The 22,054-nt window shown below is 40.9% G+C and overlaps 1 protein-coding gene across 1 annotated transcript; it reads right to left on the reverse strand.

Annotated features, from left to right (window-relative positions):
- Nucleotides 1-744: 744 nt before the first annotated feature.
- Nucleotides 745-14,815, reverse strand: LOC311491351 (neuronal acetylcholine receptor subunit beta-2-like; the record flags this gene model as incomplete). The annotated part of the gene is made up of 6 exons (XM_084549256.1): nt 745-909; nt 2,042-3,032; nt 6,092-6,201; nt 7,146-7,190; nt 7,347-7,492; nt 14,764-14,815. The coding sequence occupies 6 exons, from the start codon at nt 14,813-14,815 to the stop codon at nt 745-747; spliced, it is 1,509 nt and encodes a 502-aa protein (XP_084405382.1).
- Nucleotides 14,816-22,054: the final 7,239 nt, after the last annotated feature.

Raw genomic sequence — 22,054 nt, forward strand, 5'->3', positions numbered from 1 at the left:
GATCTTCTCTTTATTTACTGCAGAAGAGATTCATCTTCTTCTCTTCAGGGCCAGTGATGGCGATGTGAGGCCCTTATTGACGCGAGTCTGCTTGTGAGGGAGTCAGTGGTTTTGTTCGTCTTTGGGCTATGTCCGTCTTTGAGTGAACATAAATCAAATATAAAACTAAAAACAGTGCCCGGCTGTATGCATGCTAGCCCCAGTTATGTCATGTTTTAGCCATTAGAACTGAATTTAGACAGAGAGAGAGGAAAAAGAGCAAAACAAAGTTAAATTCTGAAGTGGAAAAAGATGAAGGTCCTGAGTTGCTGCTGGTCAGGTCTTAACAGTGATAAAGGTCGATACACTTTTAGGTTTCACTTCATGTTTTGAATTAAAATATAAATACGGTTAACTATAACTTGTCCGGTGGTTCCTTTGAAAAAAATAAAATGTAGTAGTAAGTGTTGTGACTGATACTATAACAAGAATCTTCCTTTCTCTTCCTCACTGAAATAAGCTAAGCAAACTTGAGGTTTTCAGGGTTGTTAAAATAAATAAATCCCAGCTCTTTTTGTAAATAACATGCAGAGGATGATGATGGCAGACGGGGAGCAGGTGTTGGAAGAACGCTAAAGTGCACTGATATAATTTCCCAGTCAGAGTGCGGTGAGAGGCGGACGTGTGAGTTCATGTGATAAAATGTTAGCAGAGCTCTGTTTCTGGGGAGGGGGGGGTAAAAAGTTCAGGATCGAAGCTCAGACTTCAGTTATGCTCCACATGCTCCACATCGTCAAGAATGGGGGTGTTGTAACTCTGGAATAGAGGCTGCATGAAGAGGCCCAGTGTCCCGACCACGCACACACATACAAAGATCCACAGGAAGAGGCGGTCGATCACCATGGCCACATATTTCCAGTCTTCAATGATCTGCAGAGAAAAAGAGAAGCTCGAGGTGACATGCAGCCTCTCTATTGTGAGATTAAACTGAATCATCATTTAAAATAAATTATTCTGGTTATTATTATTTATATATATGTAATGGCGTGACGATTTTATGACAGTACTAAGCAGAACACACTCACAAATCACTGAATTAAACCTGCCAATGAACTGCTCTGAGGGAACACACTTGGTTTCACACTATAGAACACAGGTGTCAAACACATGGTTCACGGGGCAAAAGCGGCCCGTCAGAGTGTCTAATCTCGCCCGCAGCATGAATTTGCAAAAATTACATAGAAAACTGCAATTTTTCAATGAAAATAGCTTTGACTCCTGATTTGTCTACTGTTTTAGTTTGAGCAGTGGGCAGACACAACACTGAGACCCAGGACTAAACAGGAATGTGCCCAAATTTCACTCATTTTCCTTAAGAAATATATTTTTTTTTTTAAAGGATAGTTTATTCACTCTTCATGTACTTCTTTGCAGTAAATCAAATGAAAAAATCTGGAGTTGTCATTATTTATAGGTTATTATGCTGTTATGTTACTGGTCCGGCCCGTTTCAGATCAAATTGGGTTGTATGTGGCCCCTGAACTAAAATGAGTTTGACGTCCCCGCTGTAGAACCTAAAGTTCTCTTTAGGGTCACTGCTACTAGAAGAAGTAGAAGAAGTGCTGCTACTAGAAGTAGAATTTCCACAGCCTATAAAATCTACTTTCGGACTCAAATCAGTGTTGAGATTGTGCTCTGACACTTCTCACTGTAAGTACAGTAAACATGTACAGCATAGACTCACAAAATAATCCTAATAAGATCTAAAGTTGTTTTAAGCTAAATGCTAATGTCGGCATGCTAACTTGCCGATGTTGTCAAGTGCGATGTTTACTGTGACCACCATCTTAGCTTAACATGGAAACCATGTGTAGTTAGCACTGATGGAAAAATCTTCTATTTTGCGTTAAATTTGTCATAAAACAAAGTGTTTTAAAGAAAATTGGTTTCCTCAATTTTTCCAGTATTTTCTGAGAAGAGCCAGAACAGCCAGCCCCAAAATAATGAACTGACCAACAGACCAACATGTTCTTGACACACACAAAAAAATACAGATACTTACCCCCTCATCATCATCCTCACTCTTCATCTTCTCAGCAATGTAGCGCACTCCATCCACTGCGTCCTCCACGTCAATGTTGCTCTTGAGCGTCATCCTCTTCCTGATCTCTGTGTTCTCTGACAAGTCGCTAACCTTCCAGCCGTAGCGCTTGGCGGACTCCTCATTGACATAGAAGGACGAGGAGGAATCTGCCATTCCTGCAGCACTTCCAGTCCCACCCTCTGCTCCCCGCAGCTTCTGGTCAGAGTACTTTTGCTTTTGGTGTGTTTTTCGGAACTTTTCACGGATATTGGAGCTACCGGGTCTCCGCATGAAAAGGAAAGAGGGGAGCCGGTACAGGAAGACACGCTTGACCCAAGGAGGCATGGTGTGCGTACTTGGGGATCGGTGGTGCACATTGAGCACGCAAACACTGGTGACGATGGAGAAGGTGACCAGCACCATCGCAAACATTAGGTACTTCCCAATCAGAGGCACTGCTAAAGACGTGGGTGGCACAATCTTTGAGATTAGGAGTAGAAACACAGTCAGGGCCAGGAGGACAGAGATACAAAGAGTCATTTTCTCACCACAGTCTGATGGGAGGTAGAACACCAGAATAGCTAGAGACGTGATTAGGATGCAGGGAATGATGAGGTTGATGGTGTAGAACAGAGGTTTCCTCTTGATAATGAAGTCATATGTGATATCCAGGTATCGGATATCGTTAGGGTCTTCATTCTTGCGCCCAGGCAGTGAAACAATATCCCACTCACCACTGGGTTTGAAGTCGTCACGTGAGGCGTAATCACTGAGGAGGATGAGATCAATCTCTGTGTGGTCGTAGGTCCAAGAACGAAATTTGAGGGTGCAGTTCTGCTGGTCAAAGGGGAAATCACGAACCTCGATTTTGCAGGCTGACTTGTAGATAGCCGGTGGGAGCCAAGTCACCTCACCATTGTTGGAGACCAGGGCGTTTGAGTAGAAAGAGACTTCATAGGTGCCATCAGCACTGAGGAAAAAGGTAGGGGATCAAAAAAAAGGAGAAAGTCAAGTTGTGAAACAAAGGCTGATAACTGCAAGGCGCATGGCAAATCAAAATAATATTCTATCTGAGGAATTTTCAAATAATCTGAACAGAGATTCCACTGGGAAAGCTGACTCCCTTATCAAATGTATATATTAGATAGTTTCTTTAGATTAGATAGTTTCTTTATTAATCCCAAACTGGGAAATTTCTCCATATATGTTAATTTGGTTGTGGCAGAGCTGAGGTAACAGAAGGTGTTGAAATGCCTAAAATATGCGGCGCTCTCCAGTGAAACAGTTCAACCTGATTCTGTATTCCCTTGTCCCAATACTGCCTCACCCAGCAAAATGCAATCCCTCAACCCTTCAACCAGGAGTTATGAAAAAACTAAATATTCCTGGCATGGTAACATTCCAGGGATCTCCTAATAACATTATAAACCACTATGGAGTGGTATCTGATAAACCTTCAGTCTCATTGATCAATGACTTTAATTGGATTTCCTGGATCATATTTCTTGGTATCACCAGAGCCTGCAACACTGATGGCCAATCACTAAGCTCTGCGTGTTTCACAACATGCTGCTGCTGTTTTCAGTCTAAGAGTGTCAGGTTATAACGGACAAACCAGATGAATTTGATTAAGCATTACTGGTTGGCTCAGAGCAAATCAAGGGATGAATAAGGCAGTGATTGTGAAGCGTAAATGAGGCAGCTACCCGACACTCTGCCTCATCAGACTGCTCACTGACAGGCTCTTCCACACCTTTATGATAACCACTGAACTGTTTGTCAGATTATGGACTGCCTGTTGCGAAAATGATTTCATGACTGTGCGTCTAGAGAGACAACACATGCAACTAGATGTGTTTATCATCTCCAGAGAAGAGCAACATCAAATCTGCAGAGACTTTTCTTCGTCCCACCGAGTCTGCAGGTGATGCATTATAAATACAAGATACATCAATTATAAAGTAAGTCAGGAATCCAACCATCACTCTTGACCTCCAATGCTTTGGTGCTGCAGCACAGGCTAATTAAAAATAGAGACCACACCTGCTTACTGTGACCTGTCAGACTTGGTCAGAAAGCTCAACATGAAGTTACAAAGTAGTCCGGATCATCTCTAATTGTTTTATATAAGCAAAATCATTACGCTTCTAATGTGTTTCTTAGCTGACCAGCAATCTGTGTTCATAAAAGTTTAATGCCTACACGGCCTGTTAACTGTACAATGACTTTGCTGACTAACACAAAAGCTACAAGTCCAAACTACTGTGAGACGGTCACACCATCTCAGCCTCAGGTTGAGAGCGTAGATGATATTCGATGCAGAAGTTCAGGAAACAATTTGACAACTTTCTCAGGTCTGAGCAGATAAAAGTGACGATGCTACAATGAAGTGAAACTTCCCAGAAAAGATAAAGAAAATAGTACAGTCAAAACTAGTCTCTTTGGACTTTGATCATAAGAGTAAAGGTTTCAACATGGATACATCAAGATTTAAAGGTAACAGTTAACAGTTAATGTCATACAGCAAACTAGCAGAAGATCAACGTGTTCACCTGTATGGATGACAGATGAAATGAGGTCCAAAAGCCTTCATATCTGTCAGTTACTGTAATACTCCAGTGAATATAGGCAGCATGGCTAATTTGTCCTTGACTCAACTCATTACAGCATTGAGATTCTCCTATATTGATCTTCGCCTGTAACTATTTTATGCAGCTGTAAGATGATTTTTACATGTAAACACAATGCCAATATTTTGTACTGCTCAGTATGAAAAACCACGCACAGAATTGCACTGGGATTTGTCCTGTTGTTCACATTGTAACCATATTAGCTGGTAAGATAGTCTAAGTGTGTTAGAGCACATTGATTTTTGTCAAGACATTAAAGGCCAGTGAAGGCCGTGATGGGATCCTGTGTACATATTGTATTGATCCTATTTATCCACCTCTGTGGTGTGCAATAGAAATGTGCAAAATGTTTTACTCTGTATTTTTTTCATTCTCTATGTGTGGAAATATAAACCCCGTCATGGGGTTTAGCTGAATAGTAGCTGAATAAGAAGGTTTACCGGTGGCCTAATTTGGGTTAAAATTATCTCAAGCATAGTTAAAAGCTAAATATTATAATACAGAGTTAATATATAGCCTTCATAGCAGCAATAATCATGGGCTGAAACTTTATCTTTTCAGGTCGTCCTTTCGTGTGTCTGTCCCATTCTTGTGAACGTGATATCTCAAGAGCGCCTTGAAGACAGATTTGGTGCAAACACTTGGACTCGAGGATGAATGGATTCAAATTAGTTGGTCAAAGGTCAAATCGCTGTTGCCTGCATCCTTAGAAAATAAATTTTTGGTCATATGCTAATTAGGATCAAATTTCACACACACGTCGGACAGGATAAAATGATGAAGTGATATATTTGATGATGAATGATGAATATTTCCATGTGCCGTAAGTCAAAGGTCAACTCTGCTGTGACGTCAGCAAAATCCCTTGACTGGTTTTAACAGCCACAAATTCTTGTTGCAATGTGTATTGCAGTTGCAATAATAATGCAATAAGTTTTATACCTAAATATAGCTGTCAATCACTATTTTCAATAGTCTCTTGGACACCAATAACTAAAAATGTGACCAAATTCATTATAACCGTTAACCTTCCAGATTAATACTTTACACAATGTCCACTATGGCTCTGCTTCTTTAAATTTTTCGGCAGATTTTTAATCTTACTCTCCCAATCTCACTTTGTGTCATCACGAGGTTCCCAAAAGTGTTAAATAAATATGTTTGGTGGAATTCATTACGTCAAATGAGCTGACAAGTGGGGTTAAAGAGGACACTGAAGAGGATGAATGGAATAAGAGGATAGAATAATAAAAATAAAACAAAAACAAACCTTTTAGGAAAATGGGGGATTTAGTTACTACTGCAATGAAGTTGCTCAGTCTTTGTTCCCACTTTCATTACTTAGTTTTACACACACACGCAGACACACCCACTCACACTCATTCTGTCAGTCACATACTTGTTATAGAGGACGATGTCTGGCAGCCAGATGTGCTGCGACGGGAGCCTGATTTTCTTGATTCCCTCATACTCTTCAGGATCCCACATTAATCTGTAGTCGTTCCACCCCTGACATAAAAGTGCACACAAGCACAACACACATACAAGTAAACCAATACATTCAATAGAAACATAGATTTGGATTCACTTGGACGCAAATACAAGAACACATCCAAAAACAGGGCCAAAATAAAACAGATGCATTCGGGGAACACAGATAAACAAACCAAGACACACACTAGCTGAGTCATCCCTTTCTGGCAAAATGCATTTTAAACAGCAGTACGCTGACGTATTTAACTTACATGCCATGGGCTGGCCTGCCCAGTGGACCAGGTGGATGTCAGCATCTGTGTGCCTGTACAGGTGTGTGTCGGGCAGTGACTAATACAGCTTAGACACCTGTTGTGTCACTTGGAGACAGTGTTTTAACCATAGACTGTAAATAAAGATGGAAGGCGGAACAGTTCCGCAAAAGAGAAGACAAAGTAAGTGGAGATCCCCCTGTTGTCTGGTTGCAGTGTAGGTCATAAGCGGACTTTCACCGAACTAAAACACTAAAGAACACGTTAAATCCATTTTTGTAATTAGTTAATATAATGCTGAAGCATGTTCAAGTATCAATTTTGTCTGATAAGTTTCATTTTAGTTTAGAAAACAGGATATGATCTCATGATGACCACCAGTTACCATGCCAACCGCTCCATAGGGAAAAATAAACAAGTACACCGTATAATCCAACGTTTCTTTGTAACTGGTGGAGGTGGAGCAGAGTGCACTATAAACAAAAAGCTGTGGCTCCACTCACAGACCATACTGCGTAGACCCCAGCTCCAAACTCGCAAGACAGCGCCGCCCGTATCCCCGGGAAACTAGCGTCAGTTTGGCCAATGCAAGGGAGTGTGGACGCATCGTCCATATTTATATACAGTCTATGGACTTAACCCTCAGACATGCACAAATATACACACATAAAGTATATTCAAATAAGGAGGACGAGTGTGGACACAAACCTGAGAGAGCCAACAGTTGGTGGTCATGATCTGTTCCCTCTCGTTCTGAAACACAGACACGAGGTTAATGTATCGCTGAAAACACTGAACTCACTCTTATTACCGACGACCATCTGTGTTCTTGAGTCAATTTAAATGAGCAGAACAGGCCTCCATGATAGCTGCTTATGTGGTTTTGGATTAGTGTGTGTGTTTTCGTACCACGTTGATCAGCTGAGCTAAAGACACCTGGATGTAGATGGTGACCTGCTGGCTGTTGTTGATAGCTGGTCTGATCAGCTTGTTGTAGCGCTCCGACGACAACAGGTGACTCACCAGCCGCTCCTCAACCTCCGCACAGCAGGCAGCTGCACACACACACAGAAATAAACACACACAGATGGAGTGAATGTGTGTGCAACAAATCGGGATCTATGTTATAATCATTTTATGGTCAGGTGAGGTGACAATAAATCCCATCATCATTATTGCTTGCATAACAGCAGCAAATCCTACATTTCTTCACCACACTGTTAAAACCGAATGGGAGCGACTCTAACGTATTTTGTTTCACAAGGCTAAAACATTATCTCGCCATTATGTAATCTCTTTCTGTGGGACACATTGCTTAAGTCTACACATCTCAGCTACCTAAATAATAAATAAAAAAAATCATCAAGTGGAGTGAGTGTTAAGATGACGTTTCAGTCTCGCACATGGCATTGTGTTTACACACTCGGGTAATAGGACCCAAATGCAGAAAATGGGAGGAAGAGCCAAAAGGAACAAACAAAGGCTGAAAAAAGACGACTTGAAGAAACACAGGTGAGGGAACATGAGGGAGGACATCACGGGTGAACACATCCAGTATGAACAGGAGGCAAGGGCGACAAGACACGGGATCAAAGCATCAACCTACAAGATACGAGATGAGTGATTCCTCCAAAGTTAAACAGAAATTAAATAACACAAGGGGAAATCAAACTGGATAAAATAGCAGAAAAATCCATTCCATAAACTAAATGCAGACATTGATGGTGTCTTTATTGGACAGGAATTTAATGTAACCTTGAGTTTGAAATTTATAGGTGAACAAGCTACATTACATTAATGGATAGTTAGAGCCCCATTAAAAAAATCCATTATTTCTTATTTGACCCTATTGTGTTTCTTCTTGACTGCATTAGCTTTATTTTGAGCATTACATTCTTGTTTGATGTCTGCAAAGAATAAATAAGTAGAAACAGAACTTATGCAAAATCTGAAATTCTCTCAAGTGGCTTCACTGACAAACACTTGATTCTCGTGATAAATTAAATCATAATGAGAAAACACCCACATACATGCTCAGAGCTCTAGCTGGTGAAGCGAGGTTTAAATCTCGTGCCAATTACGCGCTGTAGTGATGCAGCATGCTGCATGTGCTCGGATGTAATGAGTGTGTAATAAGAGTAATGTGGGTGTGTGTGTGTGTGTGTGTGTGAGAGAGAGAGAGAGAGAGAGAGAGAGAGAGAGAGAGAGAGAGAGAGAGAGAGAGAGAGAGAGAGAGAGAGAGAGAGGGAGTGGGCTATCCATGTCGCACAAACAGATCAGATGCAACATTATATTTAGTGACAGTCCAACAAACATAAACACGCAAACATGTTCTATATGTACGCGCTCCCTTCACAGGCCTTTAATCGAATGCATCGCATGCTGCATGTTGCATGTCACCAGGGTACGCAATATGCAGTTCATATCAGCCACATTTAATCAGAGATACAGAGAAGGAGACAGAGACACCTCAGGGCGGATTTCACCCATGACACAGAACGTCTGACTGGATCACAGAGCTTCAGTGACAGTGAGTGCTTTAATATACAAACCCTCCCAGACTTTAATACATTTTTAAACTTAAAAACCATTAATCCCTAACTTGACTGTGAAGCAGTCAGCTGGACAAGAGATACTTAGCTTCAACAAAGTTTCAATCTGTTTGCTGTTCATGGAGAAGGAGCAGGGATTGAGGATGTCTGAACATCTAATGTCTTTGTGCAAGAATTTAGATTTAATTAAAAAATGTAGATACTGAGATGGACTCATGGATACCTGGTTTTCTTTCTTTACTTTCGAGAGCCGCCTAAATGAACATATGCTCATGTCTCTAGTTTGGTCTTGTATGCCTTTGTTGAGTTTGTTTTTAATGTTTGCCTTGTGTGTTTTTATGTTGCACGGTTTCTGTGAGGCTTCTGTGACAGCGTAGTTAATGCCTTTCCCTGAGATGATTGTTAGATTTCCTGCTTTTAGGACAATACAAACTAGAGGGTGTCAAGAAAGACAAGAGAGAGGTGGATTAAATGAGAAGCGACAAGCATTTTAACTTAATGTATGATGCTGAATAAAGCTTAATCTTAATCTCATTACTAGTTACTTTAGGAACATGATCAGAAACCCTGAGAGCCAGAAAAGTAACTAATATGGTTTGTGTTGACTTCTTAGTGAAGGACAATTCTGTCAGTCCTCTATTTGGTCTATTATTATTACGAAGCCTAGTGTCATCTGTTTTGAGATGAGTCATCCATGGATTTGCCAGCGGTGTGCTGAGAGAAAACTGTGATCTTCTTTTACTGGGCCAAGTTTACAGACACAGAATTTGGACGTAATCTGATTCTAAGGTGTAAGTAAAGAAAATAAGTTTCTGGTTGAGATACATTATGGAATATGACATTTGACTCAAACAGCCTGCTGTATGCTACAATAAGAACTACTGTATATATCCTCCTTTGATGCAGCTACATTTTTAGTTGTGCAAACATTTCTGAACTAACATTAGGAGCATACTTTTATCCAGACATGTCAAAACTGTGCAGCTTTGGAAAACCATGAATATTGTTGGTTTTGACACTTTACTTTCATTGATAACAATGTGTTCTGAGGCATGTCCGGAGACTGAGAAGAAGAGGCTCTGAGCTTTGAAGGCAGGTGCAGGGAGAAGAGGTATACTCCACACTTGGTCACTATACATTAACCTCTAGCAGCCCTCCATCTGAAAAAGAGACAGGAGATGTGTCCTGCGTCTGAGCAGTGATGACATGACACTAAACCCTGAGGGTTTAGAGACAGAAAGCTCTGTCTGTCAGGATTAGACAGAGAGAGGAGACGGAGGCAAGGAGAAAAGGACAATGCACACAAACACACCACAATACACAGAGCGCGATGCAAAACAATTCCCTGATTGGTAAAAATCATCTGATAAAATGAAACAGGATCATGTCGTATTATGCTGATGATTCATGGGAAATGGCAGCGATTCGTAAATTTGCTTAATGGGATTACAGCTTGGCAACAATTTATTGTTTATATGCAATAAGAGGGCAAACTGATGCATGAAGGGAACGTGGGGTTCTAATTAAATGCAACTGGTTTTCAGATTAAGGTTGCATTGGGAGCTGAGACAAGCCTCTCTAGGAATCCTGTTGTGTTTGCTCACTGTTGGTGTTCAGCTTTAGTTGTCATCATGCCTTGGTTAAGTGAATTAGAGGTATCTTAAAAAGCAAGAGGCATCCTCCCATTAAGCTTTGGCTAAAGGGACACTGGACAAGTTTTACACATTAAGCTCAGTTCACTCGCCACAAGAAGTTTAACTGAAACAGTTGCATAATGTCTTATCCAGCTTGGGTTTGAGGGACATTTCCAGGCCGGCAGGGTCAAACAAGATGCTAGAGGTTGAATTATGTGGAATGTAAGATCTAATGGGGTCTAAAGATCAAGATGTTTCTACCTCTGCTGCATTAATTCCAACCACTAACTGAAATTGTAATGATACATATTAAATCACTGCAGCATCCACAGTGTTAGCATGCTGTACACACATTTTGTGTGCTCCTTGTTTGGTTTCTTGGTTAGATAACAAATTTGACGTCACAGTTTATGAAATCCCTCTTCAAACAACGTGTAAGGTCCCAGCTTCAGCAACAGTTCAAGATCTTCACGAAAAAAGTGGATTATTTTTTTCTGCTTAAAATGTGACCACTGGGAAATTTGAGCTCAGTGCTACTTTAGGAAAGGTTGGATTATAAAGACATATTATCCTCAGTATTGTGTTCCAGTCTGCAGCTTTAATATTTAATTTGTTAAATAATATTTTAGAATTATTATTATTTGAAGTTCTCATTATTTTCTTTATTGTCAGTAAACTTTTCTGTGGTAGGCTTCAATCAGTGAAATCCAAAAATGCTTTTCAAACACACGTACACATATGTATCTACAGGTTGCTGTGCAGTGATTAAATAGATGCAGTTCACACTTCAAATACAAATCTTCATTGTGGTTTGACCCAGCAGTCCGGTTCCTTGTTTCGTGGCTTCGGCATTTGGTCTTTTGAGGCTACTCACTGATTTCAGCCTGAGAGAAAAAAGACATGCCATACCGCCTTAAAAATGTAAAGGGGGCAGCGTAAAAATAAACCCAGCACAAAAAATTAATAAACTGGGTAAGACAATTGAGATGTGACCACTGAAATGGATGAAGAGGAGGTAAATATTATTAAGAGAGATGTAAGGTAATGGGTTTGACAGGAAATGCTAAAATGGCAGAAGGGGCTAAAATGAGATGAGGTTGATGTAAGTAGAGATGGCGCATTAGGGAGTCTACCAGCAGGTCTCATCACACATGTATGGACACACACACACACACATACACTCCTGTCCGCCCCACTGCACTCTCCACACCTCAATAATTCATTGCCGCTAAAATAAAAATGCCATCATCTTACATGCACAGAGACTCAAACACAATCAGAGATTATTCTCCGACTCTTTCTCATCCATGTGAAATCAACACAGCGTCCATCACAGCATACACTAAATGTAAAAATACGCAAACGAACGCAAAAAAAAACAAACAAAAAAAAAAACGCTCCGAAATGCTGCAGTGTTTGCAGATGGCTGGACAGGCTGTCTCATCAGTGCAGAGTACAGAGAGAGAGAGAGAGAGAGAGAGAGAGAGAAAAAAAAAACATCCAAATTCTGCATCCTGTAGGTTTCTTTTTAGAATAGTAAAATATTCATTGAGTAACCATCTGAGGTGGCCTTTCTGAGGCCAAAACAGTTAAGCTGTCTGTGGCTCTCTTCACGACACTGCCCCAAACAGTAATGTTATAAAAAAAAAACACCAAGTGCCATTTATATGCATCTGCAGCCACATGGTCAAGTTTCAGCAAAGCATTGTTCCTGGTGAAGACACCGCCTGAGAGGCTTTCGTGTTTTTAGCATCTCGTGGGATTTCTGTCTCGCCCCAAACTTTTCCTCAACGCAGACACTCTTTCTGTCTAAGGATAAAAAGAGCTCTTACTACAAAGATTTCTTTTTTTATCTGTCACAACTCCTCCCTTGTGTCTTTCTCATCCTGCTTTGCTCTTTCCCTTTTGAGTAGTGACAGGAACATTTAGGACAGAAGAGCGGCTGTGGGTGCAGACAAAAAGTGGCTTTCCTCTGTTCTTAGTTCCCTCAATGTCACTTTTACAAGTAACTGCTTAGGTTGGCACCACCTGATGGGGCCTCCTATGCTTGCAAAGTGCATTGATCCCTCTTTTCATCTGCCTTTTTCTCTCCTTGAAAGAGCTGCATCCAAACAAGTAAGCCAACGCAATGACTAATAGTTTACTATTAGGTGTTGACTCACTGACGCTGGGCTCTGTTGCCCGGACTCTGCAGTTATGAGAAAGCAGTTTAAGAAGTCATGAGAAACAAACATTTCACAATAACCTGGGGACAAAACTCACAACTGCATATTTCTTTATGTACACCCATTAATGATGTTTCACTCTGGACTACGGGGGGGGGGGGGTGCTGCTGTGTGAGAGTTTCGTGCAACCTGATAAATACTGTGTGACCCTGTCTTGCACTCCTACGCATTTTTTAAGAATTTAATGAGCAGAAGAGAGACAGAGAGCACAGGCGACAGACAGCAGACTGCTTAGCGCAGAAGTGAATATCTCAGATAGGTCATAGCACAAGAGTAGGAGTCTGAAAATACAGAGTAAAACTAAAAACACAGCAAACAGGACAGGACAGGGAATGGCACAGAGAGCGAAAAGGGTGGAGGAGCCAACAGTAGACACAATGTGATATGGAGCCAATAAATCCCAACACAGTGGCTGACTGGATTCAGTCTTTTTTACAGTCACGGGGAGGGGGAAGTCTGATACGTGTGACAGAGCCACAGTCATACACTGCCTCAGCTGCAGATGGAGCACAGGTGATAGTGGGTGAATCACAGATGAAGACAAAGTTGTGTCTATAAACTTCATGTTTGTCCTGTTTCCCTTAATAATGGATGCACTTGTTTACAATTAGTGTCCATTTTATTAGTAGATAGTTAAATAATGAATTTCATATAGTTTTTATTCAATACTGAAACTGGTCTTCTGTGGAAGTGACTCTTTAGCCATTAAGTGTTTTTTTTTTTTTTCTAGAATAACGGCTGACTTTAGCTATTCCCACGTGGTAATTCATTTTTGCATTATCTGCACAGTGCTTACCTTAATTATAGTACAAACCTATCCAGACCCCAACCCAAATTAAATCCCAAATCACTGATACTAATTATACTGGACAAAAACAATGTCCATTGGGGAGTTTATCTTGAATTAATGGACTATTGAGTGCTTCTACAATGTTGTTCTAATTGAACAGAGATTACCACAGTTCTCTACTAATTGGAATACCCTGAATAAAGTCCAGTCGTACTTTTTTCATGGCTGCTATCTATCTGTCTATGGTATGCCCATTTTAGGTCTTCACAGTAACATCCCATTTCAGCACCATGCACTGTTCCCTTCACTTTAAGTGCCTTCATTTGATACACAGAAATACCTCTCATGCCCCTCGTCTGATAACAGTGTAGTTAGTTAAAGGTTCTTTGTAAGTATACAGTTTGTTAATATCCTTGCCATCACCTATTATTAATGCATTGGCCTAACTGTGCAAACTGCAATGTGCAATGTGCACGCAGTTAGACACAGCAAGGGCCACAGGATGCCATCACCAGATTTCATGTGAATTAAAAGCTCTAATTGTGTCTGCAATTAGATCCACACCATCCAACTGCTCAGTGAGTCAGGAGAAGAGCACAGTGCCAAATGTGTTGATTAAATTACGGGCCAGGACTTAATGTGGAGGAAGTAAAAGTAAATGTGTGCAAAATAAATGCACCTTTCTCAAATTTGACACTCGTGACCGTCCAAATTCGATTTCGTTATGACTCCATGGGTTTGCTGCGGAAAGAGGAGCAAGTTGGTTAATTTAGGCGTGCTGAAAAATCACGTGCCGAAGTGTCTGACGCACGTAAACGCCACTACTTTTCACCACTGGCCCGCTTTCCGGTGTGCGCAAGGTAAAAGTACGGCTTTAACATTTCCCTTAAAAAAAAAGTAAATACTATAGCAGGGATCGTTGCGCGTTTGTCCAGTGAGAGTGACACTGTGACGTTTTAGCAAAGATAATCTATATTACTTACCATATCCAATATATTAACTGCACATGTCTAAGAGAGAATGGGTCATTTTATAATGGACAGCACAATACTTGCGCAATAATAAGCCCCAGAGTAGAACCCCCTGTCTCGTCCCACTCCAGGAGGATTTAAACGGATTACTTACTTGCCACGGTGAGAACCAGGAGAGCCAGCACTGCTTTCACCGGGGCTGCCATCGCTTCCTCCCCTCCAGTGCGACCCACACGAGAAAACTTGAAGATGAAGATGTGCTTGTCGCGCTGACTTCTTTTCTGTGCTCAGTTTCTAGTGAGCAATGTTTTGGGGGAAAGAAAAAGACCGAGAATGAATCACAGCGGTTCCATTGCGAAGGGTTCCGCAGATGACAGCCGGTAGCTGAAGCTGGGAGGCATGGAGATGAATGCTGACTGCTGTCTGAGTCGAGAGATGAGGAGGCTGGATGCTTTCTGCCAGAGCGCACCGACTCCACCGCTGGTCCTGGAGCTGTGATTGCGCACAGCTGAAACCGGCTACAGAGAACAGAGTGCCCCTCAATTCTTCTAGACCAATACAAACTAGGTTTTCCAAGGGAATACGGGCCAGGAGCTAGTGGGGATACGCCAATCCTGTTATCGCCAAAGCGCCCATTCTTCAGATAAAAGATTTAAGCGCCCTGGTCCTTACTTCGATCTGCCCGCCCAGCGCGCTCCGCAGCCGGGCGTCAGTTTCACTCTTTTTGACACAGTCTGACATGTGCGACAACAAACAGGAAGCGATAACAGCTAGAAATCCCCCCAGGAAGGAGCTTTACCACCCCCAGGAGTCACTAAAACCAATCTTATCGCCTCAAATTAAATGGGCATCTCCAGGGAACCTGGAATTTCTCTTCAAGTTAATCAGAAGACACACTCGTGAAGCTCAAGTTTTGCAGGAACTGTTGAAACTACAAATAGGAAACATTATCTCATAATCTATTGTATAATCTATCAAATTAGGAAGATAGCATGCAGTCAATAATTTAGAGACTGAAGCAGTTTCCCAGAAAAAAAAATAAAGACCTGTTATCTGCAGTAAGCACATTGTTTTTTCAGTATGCACCCTTACTGAGGTTGAGAAGAAATGAGGTGTAGGGATTGATGTGGGGTGAGGGGCTCATGATTATTATTTTTTTTTTTTGTACAAGAATCATAGTTTGTAATAATATCAATTCAGTGAATGTGGAGTTCGGTTGATCCCTATGGAGTAGCTGTCCATTTTGTTTCTCCACCACTATAACCGCAGGAAGGTCAAAGGTCATGGTCAGCTGCAGGACAACACAATAGAGCTTGTAAGACTCCATGTCACATCATGCTGAGACATAGAGGAAAAAGCAAACCCTGTAATCAAGAACAAAATGTTTGAAACAAAATGATCTTGTTTGATCGTGGACTGTGGCAGAGGGAAAGCTGATCATTATTCATCATGTCACTTCATCAAATTAACAGTTTACATTCATCAAAGCACAGTGACATGCATCAGCACCAGCGACTGCTTATGAAACCTTCATGTTTGACTTCTTATCATGACTTGACATAGATCGATCAACACGGAGAACATGACAGGCCTTTTATTGCACACTCATGATGCGGAGAGGCAGCTCAGCCGGTGGGTTACAGGCCTAGTGTGTGTGTGTGTGTGTGTGTGTGTGTGGGTGGGTGGGTGTGTGTGTGCAAGCTTGTGAGACTGGAAAAGCTGCAGGCTTCCTCCATCTGCACTCATCAGTCTGGTACAACCCCTCTAGAGGTCCCTTTGGTGACGCGAGGAGAGGAGAGGGCATGGAGGATGACATGACCTAAAATGCGCTTCACAAAATGACTCCATCTAATCATTTCACCTCATGGACAGAGAAATGGAAGAGGAGCGGGACAGGAAGCAGGGGAATAAAAGAGTACAAAAAATAAAAAGGTAAGCTCTTTCAAAGATAGATTAAACATAATCAATATGGAGAAAGTGTGAGCTTTCTTACCAACATTATTTAGAAACATAATAGATTTCGAAGAATCGATTAGCAGAAATGGGATATAGTATTCATAATAATGTTTTCATTGGTTTATAATGACCTGTAACTATGAATCACAGTTTACATTAGTTGAGCATGAGCCTTTCATACCAACATGAGCTCCTTGTAGCACCACCATGTTTCTATGGTAACCTAAAAAGGACAAACCAAACACTTGGTCTCGAGAGGGACTTTCACAGGTTGACATTAAAGTATTAGCCACTGCAGGTGTCTTAAATGTTTTGAAAGGATATCAGTTGGTTGCAATCTACTGTTTCTCCACTAGATGCCACTAAATCTGACACACTGTTCCTTTAATGACGCATCGCACAAACATTGTTTGTCCACAGGGATGGGTTACCCGTGCTGAGGTTACTATTGGCAGAATGACAGTTACAACATAATACATTATATGATATTCCCTCATACGATGGAGGCATTATACTGTTTATATATTCACGCAAACACACTCCATAAAATCAACCTCTGGCCCACAGCTCCAAATTCAACCAAACTGTATTACCCCCCCATCATGTCTCATTACGGACTCACTTTGGCAACATGCGAGCATCCGCCTCTCAAAGTCCCCACCGTCTCTCCTAATGAACATTATCTCTGCATCCTAAAAGCAACGGAGAGGAGCAGAGGGAGGCCAGATTTAATCAGAGCTACTTAAGCTCGCTGTGGGGTCTGCGGGGGCTCTGAAGAGCCAGCCAGCAAAGACATAAATGCACATGTTCCCAACAACTTTATAGGCTATGTGCCGTAATCACACCTTCCACCCTCGCCACGAGGGTAGCTCATCAGCCAGAGTTTTTGAGGCACTATGGACATTATTTTCAGAAAAACTGTCTGTTCTCAAGTTGACAGATAAAGAGTCTGCATTCAAAGCTAAACTTGAATTGTGATGAGTGGATAGGAGCATATGTGACATGTTGACAACATTAGCATAGTTTCTGGGACACACTGAGGCTGGACCATTCTTTAATACCAGCTGTTCAGATGAGAACGATTTGTAACATCATATACAGTACATAATACTGGAAATGGTAAAATAGACTGGACACAAGGAACATTCGGGTGTTACTATCTCACCCAGTGATGGGATCTATCTTGTTGCAGGAAAACCAGCCCACTGATTCAGTGATATTGGTGAGTTGCAATGTTTTACAGTTTCCTGAATATACGAGTCATAATGGATATTTGTTAGATACTGGCATAAACATGAAATACCATAACAATTTTGTCTTTAATCAAACCATTTTAAATCCTGACACATTAAACCCACCAAGGACTCTTCACTCTAATGGATTATTTCATTTTTCCAAGGTGTTTTCCTGAATATTTTTTTTTGGTTCAGTCTGGTCCTCAAAGTGCTAAGGTGTCACATTTGCATAATCATACATCAGCTCAGTTCCTACAGCAATGATCCTCTGATATACCAGAGCCAAACCACTCTGACGTCATAATCCAATTAACCAATATTGCACACAGCTCCTTATGTGTATGTAACGTATCCTCTCTACACACAAACACAGACACCACACCCGTCGTCTCCCCCTCCACATATTCCTCAGGGTTATGGCAAACATCTGCATCTATTTCCCTGCAGCTGTATTTTCATTTTGTATATCATTTGAGTGGATTAAGTTTGTTTTGTTTCCTCCCGTCCAAAGAGCCTCCTCACCAGCCTCTCCGTCATCTAACTATGTGCTTGTTTGCCTCCAGGCTGCTCAGGCAGTAACAGTGGGCCCTGGTGAGGTGGCCGATTCCCCTGCTGAATTAATGTTGTCATAAATTCGTATCTTGGACTGACAGTATAATATGGGTCTTTCTAAATTCAAGTCTGGTGGCCTGTCACATTGGGTCCTTTTCTTGCTCAGGTTGGTACAGAATAAGTATGATGGGAGCTCTTGAACCTGTGGTGATGAATGCATCTCATCTTCTATCTGTTTCTACTTTTCCTGCTGCTGCTTTGAGCTCCTCGTCATCACCAATGGCCACCAGTCTCTGTTTGTCCCTTGTACTTTTTGTCTTTGTGGTCCATTTTCACCTTTTCACCTCTTTCTATCTCCTCCTCTCCCTGCTTTCGCTTATTCTTATTGAGGTTTCTTCTTACTCTACTCTCATTTCTCTTTAACCAAACCGGCATTTAGAAACCCCTACTGAGCTCTTAGTAGGTGGGAGAAAAATGTCAGAAATGTCGTAGAAATATTATCTGGGCTAAACTCAATTAAATCTTCAGAAGGAGCCTTCGGCCGCGCAGCATATCTTCAAATGAGCGTCCCTGCTGCTCTGCCACATCCTGCGTGATTTTCTTTTCTGTACAGTGAAAAGGGAAGGTGGTTTCTGTAAGAGTCCCAGGAGTTCCCTCTGGGGTGAAATCTGAAAGTCTGGGAAGTGAGTAAATCCAACTGAATATAGGACCTCCTATTCAACATACTGTTCATGACAAAATATTAAATAGCCGCAGGCGTACTTGTGGAAACCCATTAGAGGTTGTGCAGCTTTGTGTGATCTGAAAAGTCACTTCAGAATTTCACCCATAAAGGGGCAACAATATAAATTTATCACATTTTTTAAATATTCTTGTAGTTCTCTGGATGTGAAGGGTGGTGTACATATATGGATACCTTGTGTCTATGGCAACCATCCTCCACATAAACCTCAAGGTGCAGCATATAATCCAACAAAACTCTGACATGGGGGCATGGACCACACGCATACTGTAGAAAGAGAGATATGACAGCATCGCACAATCCAGCATCTCTATGTGACACACATTTTTTACAGCTGCTGTAAAAAAAAAAAAAAACATGTAAGGGGAAAACAAGTACATACATGGATAGTGAAAACATGGGACCATTCAAAGCAATCTCCACTGACTGACTGAAAAGCAACAGATTGTATTGTCTTCCCGTCAACCGTTCAGCTTTTATCCAAAAATGACCTGCTCTGTTTGATTATTTAAAAAGCCTAACATAATATGAATCACGTAATTCTGTGTTACACATTGCTATTCAACTTCTTTTCAACTAATTACTATATACTGGACACTTATTTGCAGAATCCATGGGCAGTAGACCACATTTATATCAATTTATGTGACACTGAAACATTCCAGACGAGTCAAATTCGACCCGGAGGACAATAAAAAGGTTAAAATCACTGCCCTGGTTTATTATAGTGATTCCATTTCCATGTTTCCTCTAGCAGATCAGGGTTCAAGGTTTAATTTCCTTTATCGTGACACAACTCCACTGATCTGTCACTATCTGTCGTTAGATGTGTCCACTTATCCAAAGGTCCACTAAAAGTACAAAACTCCATGCACATTGTTATTTTATGTGTGACAAGGGAAATCCATACTCTTAGCTGGGTTGAGATGGAGGTTTGGCTTTACATTTAGCATCTTCAGGTGCCTTTACATGAGCACGAACGCTCATGAATAATAAACTGATCTATGCTGTAGCTCTTCTCTCTGAATGACTCTGGTCCCTCTTAACGTGACAGTACAGGTGAATCTGTCTCTAACTGGTTACTTGCTCATGATGGACTGAACTAAACAGAAGACAAGTGGCTGCAAATCACTTTTTATCTTCTATTTGCAGTGCATGGATTTTAAAGCTTGGATTTTGAGCAACAGAAGGCTAACACCAAACTGAATATAGATCCCCAGATGAGTACAAAATATTTCTGAAAGCACAAATTTCCAAGCCAAAAAAAAAAAAGTGAATATGTCAAAAGTTTTCTGTGATAAATGAAATAAAATTATGGTTTTATACAAAGTAAGGAGACTTCAATTAGACTTTCTGCCATTAGTCTGTCTTCTGAAGCTAAATGAAAAGGAGGTAAATGTCCTGTCATTAAAGCTATATGTAAACAGATGAGCTCTTAGGGGTCAACCAGCATAATGAACATACAATATATATATATAAAACACATACAGAGTATAGGCAAATACATGAGCTTCGTGGAAAGGTTGTTGCTGTAGTCCAAGTCCTCACTGAAAACCAGCAGGGAAGCCTGATGGTCCCTGGCTTTGGGGGGTTTTATGATATCAAGGAAGCTGATGATGCGTAAAGAGGTTATTTGTGTAGTCCCACATTTAACAGTCAGCAAGCTGTTGCTTTAATTCTACATAACAGATGAGTATTTAGTATACAGTGATCATTATCACTAAAGTGATCATAGTTAATAATTAAATCATCACAGCACTCATTCTCTCTTGGTATTTTCATTGACTTGTGTATATGTATTGCTGCAAAACCAATTTCTCACTGATGATAAGTAAAGATGAGGTTTGAACCTAATAGAAAATTCACTAATTCGTGCAACTGATAAGATGGAGCAAGCAATCTTAACATTTGAGGGAGACATTGACTCTACAGACAGTCGCTCATTGGTGTCACCCATTTCTGAAGAATGGTTTTGAAGCTCACAGTTGGTGGCTCCAGAGCCCCTCCTAACTCCCAGATAATTCAAGAGTTCATACCAGCCTTCATTCCAACATGTTTATTTATCCTATAAAGTTGGTTGTTTTGACATGGTGCTCTATGGGAACAGACTATGATCAGACCCAAGTAACCATTCACTTCTGTTATCCTTCATTTAGAAATGTCTCCTTAAAGGAACAGTTATTTTTTTTGTCTACCAAGCTAACAAAAAGCTAGCTATCAGTCTTCAAACAAATCTTAAATGAATTAATGAAATGATGCCATATGAAAGTATATAACACAATATATAAACAAAAAACAAAAGAGAAAAGTGTCTGTGACTGTCAAGTTCTTGCCCAGCTCAGTGGTAAGGTGTAGGAACTACATCGGTTTCGCCAGATATTTTCCCAAAGATGCACGACTGATTTTGGGCTACTTTCCGGTGTGACTATCTTTAAGCTGATATAATACATAGATATTTTTATTCATATACCTATTATACATAAAAAATATGAATAAAATGTCATCTAAGGTTAAGTGTAGTTGAATATTCTGGGTTGTGAGAATGCTCTGACACAGAGTTTTGCATCGTGTGCGCTGTTATGTCACCGTGACTCAGTCTGTGGCTGACCTCAGCACACCTTACTCAGGCTGCTGCCGGGCCTGCAGTCAGTACCTCAACCTGAAATAACATGTCCACAGACACACAGACTAACAAGTAGGCAAATGATCCACTTCCATACAAATAGGGGGAGAGACACACACGGACACACAAAACACAGAACAGCAGTCTTTTCTCCAAATGTTGGATCCAGCACCTGATACTCAAAGCATTGGTTAACAAGGATATCTTTGCTCTGTGTTACTGTTCATGACTGATATTTTGAATTTTGTGTGTTTACTGCATCATATGAAACAGCAATAGGCTATGTTTTGTCCCAGATCTATATTAGGTACAAACTATAGCCGACATCACTGACAGA

Source organism: Chelon labrosus, assembly GCF_963514085.1.
Source record: "Chelon labrosus genome assembly, chromosome: 8".
Lineage (NCBI taxonomy): Eukaryota > Metazoa > Chordata > Actinopteri > Mugiliformes > Mugilidae > Chelon > Chelon labrosus.